The sequence below is a fragment of the Acomys minous genome (genome assembly GCF_964271855.1).
Source record: "Acomys minous genome assembly, chromosome: 12".
Taxonomy (NCBI): Eukaryota; Metazoa; Chordata; class Mammalia; order Rodentia; family Muridae; genus Acomys; species Acomys minous.
This window is the reverse complement of record NC_140493.1, coordinates 18,358,274-18,374,573: the sequence shown is the minus strand read 5'-3', so window position 1 is coordinate 18,374,573 and position 16,300 is coordinate 18,358,274. Positions and strand designations below refer to the sequence as shown.

The window sequence follows — 16,300 nt, the reverse complement described above, 5'->3', positions numbered from 1 at the left end:
AGAGTCCCTAGGAAGGAATGCTAGGACAGAGGTGATGGCAAACACCTGTAATCCCAGCATTTGGAGATAGGAGGATTGTGAGTCTGAGGCTAGCATGGGCTATGTATTAAGACTGATCTAAAAGCTGGGCGTGGTGGCGCATGCCTTTAATCCCAGAGTTTGGGAGGCAGAAGCAGAGGAATCACTGTAAGTTCAAGGCCGGCCTGAACTACAAAGCCAGCCCAGGACAGCCAGGGCTAACACAGAGGGACCCTGCTTCCAAACAAACAAACAAACAAACAACAACAACAAAAAACCAACCTAAGATGGGGGAAATAAATACAAATAAAAGACTGATTAAAGCTGTGGAATGCTGGCCCATTCGCCGCTGAACTCACTGAAGCTCAGCCAGATCAGCCAGCTGTTCTCTGAGCAGTTTGTCTGCTCTCAGCGTGATGCTGTGAGCCGGGAGACAAGCAGGTGACATACCTGCCCTTTACAGACGTGATGGCAGCTAAACCTTTGGCGCAGATGTGTCAAAGCGTGACAGTGCCTCAGAAGAAAGGAGCTAGCAAAGGAGCAAATGTGATAGGAAGTGTGTGGGTGTGTTGGTCCCAACACTGCTGGGACAGGGAGCGTGTTTTAGGCCTGGTTTCTCATTGGGACACTTCCCTCAGAGGCCTGACCTCCGGACAGTGAAGATCCTTTTCTGTGGGTGTGAGTCCATTGGGGATAGGTGGAACTGGCTGTGCCCAGCCTGGGCTGGGTGAAACACCGCATAGGCACTCTGAGTGTCTGATGGGAGCTAAGCCATCTTATGCTATTATCCTTTATTTATTATTTATTTATTATATTTATTATTTATTTATTATTTATGTTAATTATTATTAACAATGCTAGTGTCCTCCACTTGTGCACTCCACTTGTGCAGCCCATTGCTTTTTTCTCAGAGACCCTCTCCTCCCCCTCCCCCCCAAAAATGGACCTCATTGCCTCTCATTTGACCACTATAATACATATGACCACTAGAGGGCACTACACACTTAGTGTTCCTGCTTTTGGCCCAGTGAGGGGGGGGCGCTCCCGTGGCAGGTGTACAGTAGAGCCCTTTTTGGTTGTTGTTGCTGTTAATGGCTTAATGATTTAATCTTCTTATTTTCTCAGCAGAACCGCTTTGGACTTCCCTGGGTATGTGGGGACATTACCAATCAGATTAATTAATGCTAGTTCCACAGTTGGGTAGCTGGCCTCACCGGCTCTGCTGAGGAGTTACCTTCCTGCTGCTGTTTCTGTTCTCTTGCTACATAGTGCCTTTCTCTACTCGTGTTGAGCTTGACCAGGCCTGTTCACTCAGAAGGACGTGATTGTTACCACCAGAGGTGGGGGGGGGGAGGGGGGAATCTGGAACAGTTGTCAGTTTCTTTTGGGGTCCGCACGTCCTTTTCTTTCTGCTTCTTTTCCCCCGCACCCCCCATTACAGTTAAAATCACTTTGAAGCATTGTCAAAAAGGCCGGTGTGACTGATCGAAAGGAGAACAGCGAATGCAAACCTTTATAAAAACAGGTTCTCCAAGGCTTGCAGCAAACAGTCTGCTGCTGAGGCCCGTGGTTTAGATCCTTTGGCCGTCAGCACCTGAGCTGATGGTTGGGGATCAAAATGGATGGTGAGCAGGGGGAAGTCTTCTGGGCATGAGGAGGCCAACTGTAGCTGTTTGTCAGAGCTAGGGGAATCGAGTCAGTGGCTGATGTCCTCTAGCCTAGCCAGTATGAAGTGGTGACCCTGGCTGGACATGATGTCACATACTGTAGTCCTAGCACTCGGGAGGCTTAGGCAGGAGGATTGAGGGTTCCAGGGCAGCCTGAGCCACTAGGCTGGCTTTTTTTTTTTTTTTTAATGGAACTTGACACAAGCTATAGTCATGTGAGAGGAGGGAACCTCAGCTGGGAAAGTATCTCTGTTAGATCCAACTGTAAGCCTGGGCATTTTCTTAATTAGTGATTGATGAGTGAGGGACCAGCCCATTGTGGGTGGGGCCATCCCTGGGCTGCAGGTCCTGGGTTTTGTAAGAAAGTAGGATGAACAAACCATGAAGAACAAGCCCGTAAGGAGCACTTCTCCACGGCCTCTGCCTCAGCTCCTGCCTCCAGGTTCCTGCCCTGCTTGAGTTCCTGTCCTGACTTCCTTCATAATGGTGGACTATGATGTAGAAACATAAGCCAAAGAAACCCTTTCCTCATAGCAGTAATAATCCTAACTAAGACAGCTTTAAAAAATAAGGACATAATTCAATGGCAGAACACACGTGCCTAGTGTGCTAGGTGTGAGTGCCTGGGTTTGCCCCTAGTGGTGACCTGGGCACCTGCAGTGGAGGTCCCAGAGGTCCCTGACCTTTCCCAGAGGCCTTTGCCTTTTGCTCGCCCTCCCTGATCCACAGCTGTGCCTCCATGTTTCCTTTCCCACTGTACTATGATTGCATTTTAACCTTACTACAGCCTTTTGCGCCTAGGTGACCCTGAGCCTCCCACAGGCCCTGTGCTTGCTCACATCTGATGCCTGGCTTTTTGCAGGGACTTTGGGAGAGCCTATGCCTTTGCAAAGTTGTCTGCAGCCAGGGCGAGCCATCCTTGTAGCCTGGTGGGCATCTGCTGGAAATCTTACTACCCACGCCTCGGGTATCTGGGCAGAGAATCCAGGGACTTCTGAATAGGAGGTCAAGCCTGGTCTTTAGGGTGGATGTTTGACATCTGGGTCCTTTGAGGAGTGGTGGCCTCGGCACATGCTCTCTAAGTCTCCTGAACATTGTTTGGTGAGACCCTCTGCCCTTGCTCTGGCAGAGAGAGCTGAGCCTTCCAGAATGCGGAGTTAACTCAGTCCTGTTCAGGTGAGCTCAAGTGGAGTGAATGAGTCCTAGCAATGGCAAATGTGGGCCCAGCCTGGGTGCTTGTGGTGGGAGGAGAAGGAGGTGGAGAGACCCATAGCTCCTCGTTAGCCACTCCCCACATAGCAGACAGTTGTCACAATAGTCGTGGGATCCTACCCAGTAATTGTCCCCTGAAGTGAGGGATGCTGGGTCTGTCCGTGGCTGTCATGGCTGTACTGTGAGGCTCTCCTCCCTGTTTCTCTGTCTGGACTTCAGGGACCATCAGCTGCAGGCTCAGAACTGGGAGATGATGTCTGGGCAGGCATAAGCAGATGGGAAGTTCTGGATGCAGGTTCAGTGGTAGCTGTGGGATGTGGCACTGGAGAGCGTGCACAGGCTGAGGAGTAAAGGCACTGTCCTCTGCGCTCTTTAGGGGAAGCATCCTCAGCCAGAGGGAGAGGGAAGGTGCTAGGAAAGTCAGCTGGGCCAGGTGGCTGGGGACACTGTGGCAGGTGTGGCCTGGACTTGGAAGGCAGTAAAGGACAGCGTTGGAGGAAGGACTGGACAGTTCAGTGTTTAGGGAGCACAGTCAGAGACCTGCTAGAGCTCTTATTTGGCTGACAATGGGCTAGCCTCCAGAATTCTCCCTGCTGTGTGTACCTTCCTAATGCTACGGCCCTTTAATACAGCTCCTCATGTTGTGGTGAGCCCTCCAACCATAAAATTATTTTGTTGCTACTTCATAACTGTAGTTTTGCTACTGTTATGGATCAAAATGTAATTATCTGACATACAAGAGATCTGATATACAATCCCCTCCCCCAAGGGTGTCTCGACCCACAGGTTGAGAACCTCTGGGTTAGCGGGTGAGTTGAAGAAACTGGCCCATGAGGCTTTGCGTTGAGGAGACAGCTAGGCTGCCTTTTATCTTTCAAGGACCATATTGTCTCTGATCGAGGAAGCACTGGCCCTCCTGCTCTGGATTCAGCCCGCCCAGGGGGCCTGTATGGTAAACTTGACATTTCACTGTGAACCCGGAAACCTTTCTTCCTATTCAAGTCATTTTTGTGTAGTTCTAACATTTTTTTCTGATCACCCTGGGAGACAGAGGGGAAGAAAAAGACTGTGTTTTGGGACTGAGGGAATTGTCTGTTTAACCCTAGTCCTGAGCTTCAGCTATGTGCGCACACGCGCACTGGTGCTTAAACACACACACTCTCTGTGCGCGCACACACACTGATCCGACCTAGTTCCTCATGCCTGGCATGGGGGGGCGGGGAGGGGCGGCGGTGAACGGTCTGTCTCCGGGAAACCTGTGTGAATGGTTGGTCTACCTTTCAAAGCAGAGGAGGCTGAGCGTGGCCCAAGGCTGGTTGCCTCAATCAACCCCTGATCTCCGGGCGGCATCCTTTTCCTTCTCTCATCTAGGCTGCATTGTTGTAATTGGGTTCTTGGTGACCCACAACTGCTGGGCTATAGCGAGAGGCCTCTTTTCCATCCAGTGAAGTGGCCGGAGGTGAACTGTAGATGACAGTCTCCGTTTCCGTTCTGGGTAGCTTTCTCTGGCTGACGGCCTTTGTTCTCTGCTTCCCCTGTCTTTTCTATGCATGCATCCTGGGCCTGGCTTTGTGCTGGATGCAATGACCACTGTGGTGAGCTGAGACCTGGTTCTGGGCAGGAGGAGGTGAGCACGTCCCCAGACTAAGAGTCTGCAAGCCAGGCATGGTGGCGCACGCCTTTAATCCCAGCACTAGGGAGGCAGAGGCAGGCAGATTGCTGTGAGTTTGAGGCCAGCCTGGTCTACAAAGCGAGTCTGAGTCCAGGACAGCCAAGGCCACACAGAGAGATCCTGTCTTGAAACCCCCTCCCCCCAAAAAAGGCCTACAGGACCTGGCTCCAGCAGTTTCTGAGGAACGAACAGGGGCAGAGAAGGAGAGAGCATGGCTGAGTTTGTGGGAGGCCAGTTCCTCATCAGGAGTCTTTAGGAACCACCAAGTAACGTGGGCTTTACTTGGGCTCTGTCCACCCTGGGCAGTGACAGGGCCAGCTTGGGGTGATGGGAAGATGACTATGCCCAAAGGGACCGCCCCTCCCCCCATTTAAAATGATAGTTGATGGGCTGAAAAGATGGCTCAGCGGATAAGAGCACTGACTACTCTTCCAGAGGTCCTGAGTTCAACTCCCAGGAACCACATGGTGGCTCACTACCATCTATAATGTGATCTGATGCACACTGTATACATAATAAATAAATCTTTAAATAAAGAAATCAATAAAATGATAGTTGACCAGAAGGCCTAGAATATCCTGGTGTCAGGTATGGGTCCCAAAGACTTAGCCTGGGTGTGCCTGCCTCACTTTTTCATCACACTGGTTCCTTTGGATTGAGCCAGTGCAAGCTTGACTATTGGAGCCAAAGTATGCAGTTGGCCACCAGCAAGTGAGCTAGAGGTAGGCCCCACCCTCCCGACAACTTTCCTGGGATCCCAGAAGCTCTAGGGCTCGTACTTACGCAATCTCAATTGGACACATCTCCAGTGCTACCTCCTGATGTGGGGCTGGTGGCCTTCTTTTCCTTGTACCTTATTAAAATGCACGCACTTTTATTTTTAGTCTCTGAGCTTATTTTGTCTTGTGAAGTAGAATAGAACCTTATGACCCAGAAGAACAAGCCCATAAATCAATGGTTCAAGTCCCCGTTGCATCCTATTCCTAGGCCTTGCCAACGAAGTGCAGAAACTACCCGGTCTTAGAAATCGCTGAGTTAACACACCGGAGCGTCCTGTGCTCAGTACCCTGGGCCATGGCCTGTGTGAGGAAACCAAACCCATGTCTCATGAACAGCAGTTCAGCTGTTGATGGTGAAGAGGCCACTACTCTGATGTTTGGACATCATTCCCTCTCTCCTGTGTCTGGGTCAGACACTCTCCCTGGGCTCCTAGCCTTACACACGCTGGGTGTGGCCTCATCCATCCTGCATGTGGTCCTCATGTTTGGTGCTGAGCTTGGCAGTCACGGACCAGCCTTGCACATCAAGGGCCTCATGTGTGCAACTGTCAGGAACAATTCCCTCCTTTAGTTCATTTTCTAACCTTTCCCTCGTCTGTGGTTGTCAGAAAGGTCGCTGGCAGGTAGGTGTCTGCCCCCAGCTACCTGGCTTGATGACATCAACATCTTCACACTTACTCAGATCTTATTTGGGTCAGATCTTGGCTTTGTCTGAGCTGGGAGAGCCTCGCTCACAGCCCACTTTGATTGCTTTCCGGAACCTCTCTGAAGAAGCCCCTCATGGCTGGAAAATTAGAGCTTCTACAGAATTAAAGAATTCACAGAAAACTCTTGTTTCCCCCAATGTTTCAGAGGTGTCCTGGGGTCTCTGCCGCTGGCTCATGGGGTCCCCCGCACCCCTTTGGCTTGGGAGCAGAGATGGGGGAGATGGACAATGGGCTCTTGGTCCCCTCCATTCTTCTGAGGCTCCTGGAGAGTGTTCTGTCTTTGAACAGATCTGTGCAGGGCTCTGCTGGGTGCCAGCTTGTGGAGGGCCGGTTAAGTGCCCCAAATTGAGGCAGCTTTGCTACCGGTTTCAAATTCTTCTTTTGATGTGCAGCGGGTGTTGGCATGGCCCTTTTTGTGAGATTTTTGCTTTGATCCTGGTTCAGAAGGTGTTTGCTGAGATTTCCCCGCCATGATCTTTTGTTCTCTGTGAAAACCAAGCAGTGTATATTTGGTACAGAAGGCCCCTGTGGGCACCATGAGGGGGCTGCCATGTGGATCAGTAGATGGAGTCCCCATCACTGACTCCCAGATCCTGCAGCGCCCCACCCCCAGGACCTCTTTAGGCTTTTGTGTCCTAGCAGACCCCTCCTTCCAGTGCGAGGGTCTCGTACCCCATTTTCTGGAAGATGTGCTGTGTCCCTGTCTCAGAATGAGAAGCTGAAAGTAGCTGCATATACCCGCGTTTCTCCTTCATCTAGAGGGAGGCCTGTTCTTCAGCCAGCCTGCTTTCAAAGCTGTGTTTTCCTAATAATGTCAAAAGGAAACAAAAAAGGCTGGAAAAAAAAAAACCTTCCACCTCCTGCTTAAGAGTCTGGGTATAAATAAAGAAATAAGTAAACGGGGTCGTACAGAGAAAAGGATAAAACATAAAATCAAAGCTGTGAGCACCGCACTTGGCCTAAGGTATAAATAACTGGCTCTTAGGAGGCCGTCTGGTGACAGCTGGGTGAGCCTCTGAAGCTATTTCCTTCCCTCTGTGATTGTGTGTCAGCAGAGTCGGCTTCTCTCTCTCTCTCTAAATTGGTCTCTTTTTAAATTTTTAATTAAGAAAAACCTGAGACAGGGTCTTATGTAGCCCAGGCTGGCCTACGACAACTCATCATGTGGCTCAGAATGACGTCCGTGAACTGAGTTTTCTGCCTCTACTTCCTCCGATCCAGGGTTCAAGGTGTGCATCCCCATGCCTCACGTTTTGCTTTTTAAGCCTTGCCAAGGCAAGTCTCTGAGCAGACTGAGAGGCTTGCCTCGCTCACACTTTCTGCTCTCTTCCTTCTCCGTTCTCCCCTCCCCCTTCCCTGGCCTCCAACTTCATCCCTCTCTGGCCTCCAACTCCCTCCTTCCCTGGCTTCCTCCTCTTGGTCCTCAGCTGGTAATTTCTGTACAACTCACTTTCCACAGGCCCTGGGGATTTTTGCGGTGCAGTAGGAGGGCCTTTGGCCAGAAGGCCCGTGTGGATACCCACTCCTCACATCTGGCTGCTGGGTTGCGTGTGGACAGGGCATTCACGGCAGAAGAGCGAGGATGCCTGCGAAAGAGCAGGCTCTTATGAGTCACTGTCATCACAAACCTATCCCAGGCCTGGGACTGGGCACAGCCAGCGGCATCTTTGAAGTGTGCGTCCTCCCGGCACCTGGGCCATAACTTTAAAAATCTCAGCATTCCCTGGAATTCACTGAAACCCGCTAGCTTGCTGGGCTGGTTGCTGGTGGGGATGAAGATGCGGGCTCTTCAAAAAAAAACCATCCTCTCAAGATTGGTGGGTCCTCTGAAACTGCCCATTGAGTTAATCCTGACAGAGTTCCAGGGCTACCTTGGGCTGGGTCCCACCCACCACACACTATTCTGATGATGCTCCTCAGGCTGGCTTTCTTTCAAGACCAGTTCATTGGATGGCTCCTTCATGGAGTCTCTTGTTGTTCTTCCAACATTTAGGACCTCATCTCCTTCTTGCTCTTCTATGACAGTGGGTCTCCTGAGCCTGCTCAGGTGGCCACCATCAGTCACAGTCTGAGAGCATACACTGCGTGTGCAACCTGAGCCAAGTGCCACACACCCCAGACCTCCCCACTCCTCTAAGACCTCTGTGAGCAGGTACTCCTCCCCCTTGTGCTACAGTGGGGAAACTGAGGCATTGTGAGGTGCAGGGGGATCACCTGAGGCCACAAGTATGTAGCAGAGTAAGGTTTGAGCTTGGACTGGGCAGCTTCGGCTAAGTGTGCAGTGTTCTCCCTGGACTCTGAGTCTGTGTTTCCCCCAAGGCCTTGAGCAGGAAGGACCACTACGGGGAGAGCGTGCGGATCACAGTCTGGCCGGCTCGGCTCTGTGTGTGTGCTTCTTGTTTATTAAGGTCACGCAGTCCCTGGCCCTACTTAGTGTTGTTTTTGATGTTCAAGGGCAGTGTGGAAATTTCTGTTTTATGTGACCTAGTTTCTGTCCGTTGATAACAGCGTTCCTCTGTACTCCCAACTCTTGAGATTTTGGAAACAGGTTCGAAGTCGCACTCTCCCTCTCCCAGCCCTGGGCTTCATGCCCCATGTCTAGGTAGGGGGTCGATGCGTGTATTGGTTCCAGGGACTTTGATACTATTGTTGTTGCTGTTTTAAAGTTTATCTGTGTGGGCATGCTCATGTTTGTGTGCACACGTGCATGAGGGAGCCAGGGGTCACCCTTCAAGCCATCCATCCTGCTTTAAAAAAAATTTTTTTTAATTTTTTTGATTTTTCATGACAGGGTTTTTCTATGTTATCTTGGCTGTCCTGGACTCACTTTGTAGACCAGGCTGGCCTCGAACTCACAGCAATCTGCCTGCCTCTGCCTCCTGAATGCTGGAATTAAAGGCTTGTGCCACCACACCCCTCTCCATCTTGCTTTTTGAGGTATGGTCTTTCATTGGAACTGGGGCTGGTGGATTTAGCCACCTGTCTCCACCTCCTAAGCACTGGGGCCACACCTAGCATTTTGTTTGTTTGTTTGTTTTTTCGAGACAGGGTTTCTCTGTGTAGCCTTGGCTGTCCTAGACTCACTTTGTAGACCAGGCTGGCCTCGAACTCACAGCGATCCGCCTGCCTCTGCCTCCCGAGTGCTGGGATTAAAGGCATGCGCCACCACGCCCGGCGCTTTTTTTTTTAAATGGGGTTTCTCTGTGTAGCCCTGGCTGTCCCGAGACTCTCTCTGTAAACCAGACTGGCTTCAAACTCCGAGATCCTCCTACCTCTACCTCCTAAGTGCTGGGATTAAAGGGGTGCACCACCACCACCAGCTACACCTGAGTTTATGTGGGCTTTGGAGGTTGGACTTGGGCCCTCATGATCTCCCGGCAAAGACTTTATCCTCCGAGCTATCACCCCAGCCCCATGCTCCGGGGTGTTTCTGAGAGGGATGGTGATTCCTTGGTGTGGTTCTCCTGTTTAGGCTTCACCGAAGTCCTTCCTGGATCACATCCTTCTCAATGGAAACCGTTTTATTCTTCTGTGACTGTACGTGGCCTTGCGCCTTTTCTCTGAGATGTTAGCCAGATGGGATCTGGGGAAACCCTGGTCCCTGGGCTGCTGCGGGGTTGACTTTCTGTGAGAGTTGTCTGTCTTTTCTTCCTCTTTCTGAGTCTCTCCGCCTCACTTACGAAGTGCAAGTGTGTGCTGGAATTTGGTCTGCCCTCCAAACTAGCCTAGTGCCGTAGGATGGGTCTGTGTGTGTCTTTGGGAGGCGCGGCAAAGGGTGGTCACTGGCTCAGGAAGATGTTTGATGTTTGCCTTCTTCCTTCACAGAGTTGGGGTGAGGACTGGGGGGCGGGGGAGGATTAAGAAATGTTTAGTAGGGGCTGGAGGGATTGCTCAGCAGTCAGAGCCTTCTCACAACTGAGTCATATTTATGGATACCCATGGGTGTGGATAACACATCCGCCCCCCCCCCCCTTTTTTTGTATCTATGAACATTTGTGCTACTTTTACCTTTTGGCTGTTGTGAATAACATGGCCTTGAACATAAGTTTACAAGAGGGTCTTCTTTTCAAAAAAGCCGAACATAAGCATCTTTGTGACGTCCGAGCGAGCATCTGTCCTTTGGAGGCAGAAGGGAGCGTTAACCCCAGAACTGGATCCACAACCATGTCCCAAAAGCCTGTTGTGTGTCCTGCTCCCAGAGGGGGCCTTGCGTTCTGCAGTCTGCCTGGGGACCTTGAGAGAACAGACAGCAAATGCCACCTGAGGCAGTAGGGCCAGAGGGGTTAACAGGACTGGCTTGGGGTCTCCCAGCCAGCAGGGTAGGGACCTCCTGTCCTAAAGCCTTTGTGCTACATACACATGATGCTTTCCCCACCACCTGCTGTTGTGGGTGGACCACCATGTAAAGCGTTAAAACTTTTTGAGATGTCTGGTGTTCGGGGCAGAATTTAGAGGTGTTATTGTGCCTGTGGCCAAGGGCTACCAGGGTCTTTGGGGAGACAGTGAGTCCTGTGCGGTACCACAGAACTTGAGCACACACTGTCTAAACCCTGCAACTACACCCGACCCCAGCCTACATACCCACTGTTTATGCACAGCTTGCAGTCTCTGGGCCCATACCCCGCCAGCATAGAAGCTGGCCTCACTTCCTTAGAGTCTGATGTTTTTCTTACTACCCTTGATCCCCATCCTTTTAGCTTCTATAGAGATTTAAGATCTTAGGGGGAAGCATGTCCCTCCAGGGGCCAGGAGAGACAGAGATGCTAATGGAGATTTAACGACTTACCACCTGCAAGTGTGCCCTGGCAGAATTCGCCGAGCATGTGGGGAGAAAGAGGGTTGCGGGCCATCATCCAAGCAGATCTCTGCGCCGGTCTGAGTATCAGCAAGTGAGGGCTGGTTGTCATGGCTCTCTGTACAGTGGGAAGGGAGGTGAGAGAGGACACTTAGGCCACACGCAGCCAGCCAGGAGGTTAAGTGCTTCCATGGCCTGCAGAGGTCTGGAAGGGTTGTGCCCAGCTGGGAGGAGCCAGCTGTTCAGGTGGTGCTGGCTTCTGGTCTGTAACTCTATTAAAAATAGATACAAGGACAGAGCAAAATGTAAGAGTTCACTATAGCTGGGTGGTGGTAGCGCACACGCTTAATCCTAGCATTTAGAATGCAGAGGCAGGCGGATTTCTGAGTTTGAGGCCAGCCTGGTCTACAGAGTGACTTCCAGGACAAGGCTACACAGAGAAACCCTGTCTCAACAAAACAACAATAACTGAAAGAGCTTACCACACCTTCATCAGACTTTTCTCCCGAAGGATGTGGCACACTTTAAATTCTGATCATCCACGAATGCAAATAGGCCTGTTCACAGCCTGAATCTCTGCCAGAGAGAGAGAAACCATCTCCATCCATCTTCTCTGCCCTCACTGGGGGTCTAGGCTTTGTCCACCAAAGCAGCCGCAGGCAGGTATGGAAACTCCTAGAAGCAACCAGAAGCTTCCACGTCTCAGTCACGTGTTCCAAACAACAGTGTAGACAGACTGGTTGTTCTCAAAAGGAATGGAGAACTGCTTAATGCCAAGCAAAATGTCAGGTGTTCTAGGCTGGGACCACATCCCCCGGCCTCTCTGGGCTGCCCACCATGAAAGGATATCCACAGAAGTGACAATGGAAACATGGGACTTTTCTCTTGGGCTCCCTGCGTACTGACCTGGTCGGTCTCTCTTTACTCAACAGTGACTGACTTGCAGGAAGAAGGCAAGAGCGCCATCAATTCTCCATTGGCTCCAGCTTTGGTGGACATCCATCCTGAAGACACCCAGCTAGGTACTGTGGCCACTTGGCATCCTTTGATGTAGGACCCTGCATGGGTGGGTGGTGTTTGAGGGCCGGAGTCTTATTCAGAGACCTGTAGGGAGAAGCAGGCTTCTGCATCCCACCCCTCAACCTCCCACCCCCAACCCTCACCCCCATCTTCAAGTGCAGATCTCACTGGCATCCTGGTGTGGATGGTAGCATTGGGAGCATGGCTGGTTATGGTCACAGTTCCAGGGCGTGGCCAAGCAGGGCTGGGCAAGCAGTGGAACAGGAGGAAGATTTGACTTGGTTACTGAGCTGAGGCCTGGACAGTATAACTCTAGGAGCTCCAGGCTCAAAGAAGCGGCTTGAGTTAGCTGCTAGCTGGCCTAGGGGGTGAGGGAAGATGAGGCTGAAGGTATTGGCTCAGGGTGTGGAACCCCCATAAGGCCCTAGAGGAGGAGGCCAGGGGACAACTACGCCTGGAGGACAGTCTCTCTGGGATGAGCAAGCCCTAAGGTCTCAAAGCACGAAGAAATTCAGAAACTAGGCACACATCCCAGACACCCCACATATCTCCATGGCTATCCTGAAGAGCCCTGCTGGGCCTGCAGCTGGCTGTGTGGGAACTGTGGCTGGGGAAGGACCATGGCTCACTGCAAGTCGATGACAGGGTGGCAGCCAAGGTGCTCTTTCCTGGCTTTGTGTTTTGGCAGCGCACCAGTGTGGAAGGCAGGTATGGGACACTGCTTATTTTCAAACCCTGGTTCAGAGGGAGATCCCTGTCTACCCATGGCAAAGTTGTCAGGGTCTCAGGGAGGAAGCAAGTGCAGCCTAGCCTGTGACCCAGAGATGAGCTGGTACCTAAGAGAGCTGGTCCATGATGTCTCTCCCCAGGAAGGGCAAGCCTCTTGTTACTGTTACTGCAGTTGTCAGGTGCTTCCAGACTATTCTCTGTCTGGGAAACAGGACTTCCTCCGAGCTCTCCGCTGATGTCAGTGGAGGCCCACTGCACACTGGCTTGTGTGGGATACCAGTCCTTTCTTTTCTGGCCCCTGTGTCTTCATTCTGTCCCCAAATTTCTACCCTGCCCGCCCCCCCCCCCAAGAACTCCACTGGCCTCCTGTCTGTCAGAACCAGGCTAGGACATTGAGGGCAAATCCATAGGGAAGATGGGGAAACTGTCATCCTTTTGTGTGTCTTTGCGATTTCTAATACTTCTGTACCCAGTGTTTTGTATATGATGCTGCCTGCCCATTTGTTTCCTTACATGTTCCGAGGCCCCACACAGCCTCCTGGGGACCAGTGAACCATGACCCAGGAACTACTGGCCCCCCCCCCAAGCCTCCTTCAGGCCCCTGGTTCTGGTAGGGTGCTTCTGAAGCCACTGTGGGTGCCACCCTCTGTCATTTCTCTACCCATGCCAGTGTAGTTCAGACTCGCTGCTAGAGCCTTTGGGGTCCGAGACAGAGAAGATGGACTGTGACTTCATTTTGTCCTGCTGCCCTGTGTGATTGATCTAGGTGTGTGCCTGGCAAGGCTGTGTGACCTGTTCTCATGGAGAACATGCGGTCCCTACTTTTCCACCAGCTTCCTGCCCCATGTGAGTGGGCAGGGAGTCCTCCACCCCTGGCAACCCTGCTAGCCCCACCCCCTTCACTCTGGCCCTTTTCTGTCTTTGGCAGAGGAGAATGAGGAACGTACCATGATCGACCCCACCTCCAGAGAGGACCCCAAGTTCAAGGAGCTGATCAAGGTGAGGTATAGTCTGACGTGGTTGGAACATCCCTGGTGGCTTCAGGCCTTCTTCTGGGGGTCGGGGCCCGGGGCTCCTGTGGACATAAGGAGGACCTGAGCCTTCATGTTCCTGAAAGGGCCATTGAGTCTACATTAAAAAGGGGTGGAATGTGGGCTGGAGAGTGGGAGGGAACATTGGTCCTCTGGATGCTCCCATGTGCTAGGGCAGCCCAGGGCCTTTACGGGGCTGTCATGTGGTGCTCACAAGAGCCGTGCAGGGTCTGTTTTGAGCCAATGCACCCCACCTCCAAGCCTGGTTGTCTGTATCTCCATGGGATGTGGATTCAAGTTGTTTTGGGGGAGAAAACTGTTGTCTCTCCCTACCACCCACTATGGCCTCATCTGAAGATGGCCTTTGGCGTCCTAGTTAGCTTTTAGTGTCAGCTTGACACAAGCCTAGGAGTCATCCCAAAAGGAAATCTCAATGGAGGGAGTTCCCAAATCAGAGTGGCCTACGGGCATGAGGGTGGGGTGGGGGAGGCTGTCTTGATTGTCTTTTTTTTTTTTTTTTTGATGTAGGAGGGCCAAGCCCACTGTGGGTGGTGCCATTTCCTTGGCAGGCAGTTCTAGGTTGTTTTAGAACGCTGGCTATGCATGAGCCTGTGAGTGAACCAATAAACAGTGTTCCTCCCATGCTCTCTGCTTCAAGCTCCTTTATGAGTTTCTGCCTTGATGTCCCTCAGTGATGGACTGACCTAAAAGAGTAAGTCAATAAACTCTTCCCTAAACTGTTTTTGTTCAGAATGTTTTAACACAGCTACAGAAGGAGACTAAAACACTCTGGGACCACGTGCGGTAGTGTGAAAATCAGCCAGGTGGGGAAAGCAGAAGGCTTTGTTCTCAAAGGTCACAGTAACAGGCGGGTGGGGCTGGGGCTCAGTGGCTGCCAGGGACATCTGCCTGCTCTTCTCTAGCACATGGCTGATCCTGTCGAGGGGCGGTCCGAGGCTTTGATTGCTCAGATCTAAGCCACGGTAGGGCTCCTGAAGGCCACCAACTAGAGACAGAGGCAGGCAGATGGTGTCCTACCTCAGAGACCCAGAGTTAGTTAGCTTGGATGACCTAGGCGCTTTGAAATGCTGCATGTGACAGTGTCCTGAAATAGATGGCTCTCAATTGGCCATGTCACCTTCACTGTATCAGGGAGCCTGATGCCGTCCTTTGTGGCTGAGCTTTCATAAGGGCTGATTCAGGGAATCAGGGCTGTTTGCCAACTGTGCCCTTGTAGAAACACAAACTGAAAATGTCTGTATGACCATCCAAAGGGTGATTCTTTTTCCTTTTTTTTTTTTTTTTTTAAGACAGGGTCTTACTATGTAGGTTAGAAGGAGTTTGTTTAGTTTGCAGTTCTGGGTTACAGTCCAACACTGTGGGCATGTGAAGGTGGCAGGAACTGGAAGCAGCAAGTCACATCTGCATTGAGAGCAGGGAAAATGAATGTATGTATACTTACTTGCTAGCCTGATGTGCTCTACGGCTTTCCCCACTCTTATTCTACTTGGGACCCCCTAGATCTAGGGGTTGGTGCTGCCCACAGTGGCATGGTCTTCCCACAGCAATTAACTTAAGACAGTCCCTTATAGACACGCCCTCAGGCCAACCCAGTGTAGACACTCCTCTCAGTTGTTTCTAGATTGTGTCAAGTTGACAATTAAAATTAACCATCATGCTGGGCAGTGGTGGTACACACGTGCATCTTTAGTCACAGCCCTTGGGAGGCAGAGGCAAGCAGATCTCTGTGAGTTTGAGGCCTGCCTGGTCTACAGACTGAGTTCCAGGATGGCCACGACTACACAGAGAAACCCTGTCTCAAACAAAACCAAAACCCAAAATAATCAACTACTCCCCCTTCCCTATCCCTGCCCCTGCCAAAAAAAAAAAAAAAAAAAAAAAAAAAGAAAGAAAGAAAAGAAAACAAAAAACAAAAAACAGATTAACCACTGCACCTGGGCAGAGGGGCCTAGGCTGCTGCTGAAGATGCCAAGGAAGGGGGACGCGGAGGATGACACCTGTGTGCCAAGGTCTGTAGGAGCCCCTAGCTGGAGAAGGCAGGCAAACAGTCTTTTAGAGCCTCTGGAGCAGCCAGCCCTCCTCTCCTGACATTTGACCCTAGCTCAGCAGCACCAGTTCCCAGCATGTGAGACGCTCCATGGGACGGTTAAAAGCCACCAGAGTTGTGGACATCCCTAGAGCAGCCAGAGCAAGCAAATCCCCTCCACTGTAGCTGACCATCCACATGGGCCACACAGGGTGGTTCTACACATGAAGCAGTGGGCTGAGTCCCTGAGATGCCCTGTTCCCACAACTGTCCCATGCAGCTGTCTGGTCTGACTTCAGGTACCCGAGCCTGAGAGATGTCATCTCACAGCCGGCTGGCCTTGACCTAGCACCTTCCAATACCAGTGTAAACATCACGCACGGGGGAAGTCCTGGGGACATGGAGGGGCACATCAGCTTCTGCTGTGGCTCCCTGGAGGAGTGTGCAAAGTGTCAAACTCCTTAGCAAGGGAGGGCTCTGAGACAGACAAGTGTGGGGGGGTAGGTGCAATGGCTCCCGTGAACTAGCCCTTGTAGGTCAGCCGTACCGGGCTGTGAGGGAAGTCATGGTGTGGTTGGAGCTTGCTCCTGTGGAGGACTGTGTTTCCTTTTTCTATCCTGACA

At 51.6% G+C, this 16,300-nt stretch overlaps 1 protein-coding gene across 2 annotated transcripts in view; it reads left to right on the top strand.

Annotated features, from left to right (window-relative positions):
• The window catches only part of PARVB (parvin beta), an 84,882-nt gene that overhangs the window by 29,479 nt on the left and 39,103 nt on the right, over positions 1-16,300 (top strand). For both annotated transcript variants that reach the window (XM_084749794.1, XM_084749793.1), the window contains exons 2-3: positions 11,783-11,872; positions 13,528-13,598. In XM_084749794.1, the coding sequence (XP_084605920.1) occupies positions 11,783-11,872; positions 13,528-13,598 (161 nt within the window). The remainder of the gene's footprint in view (positions 1-11,782; positions 11,873-13,527; positions 13,599-16,300) is intronic.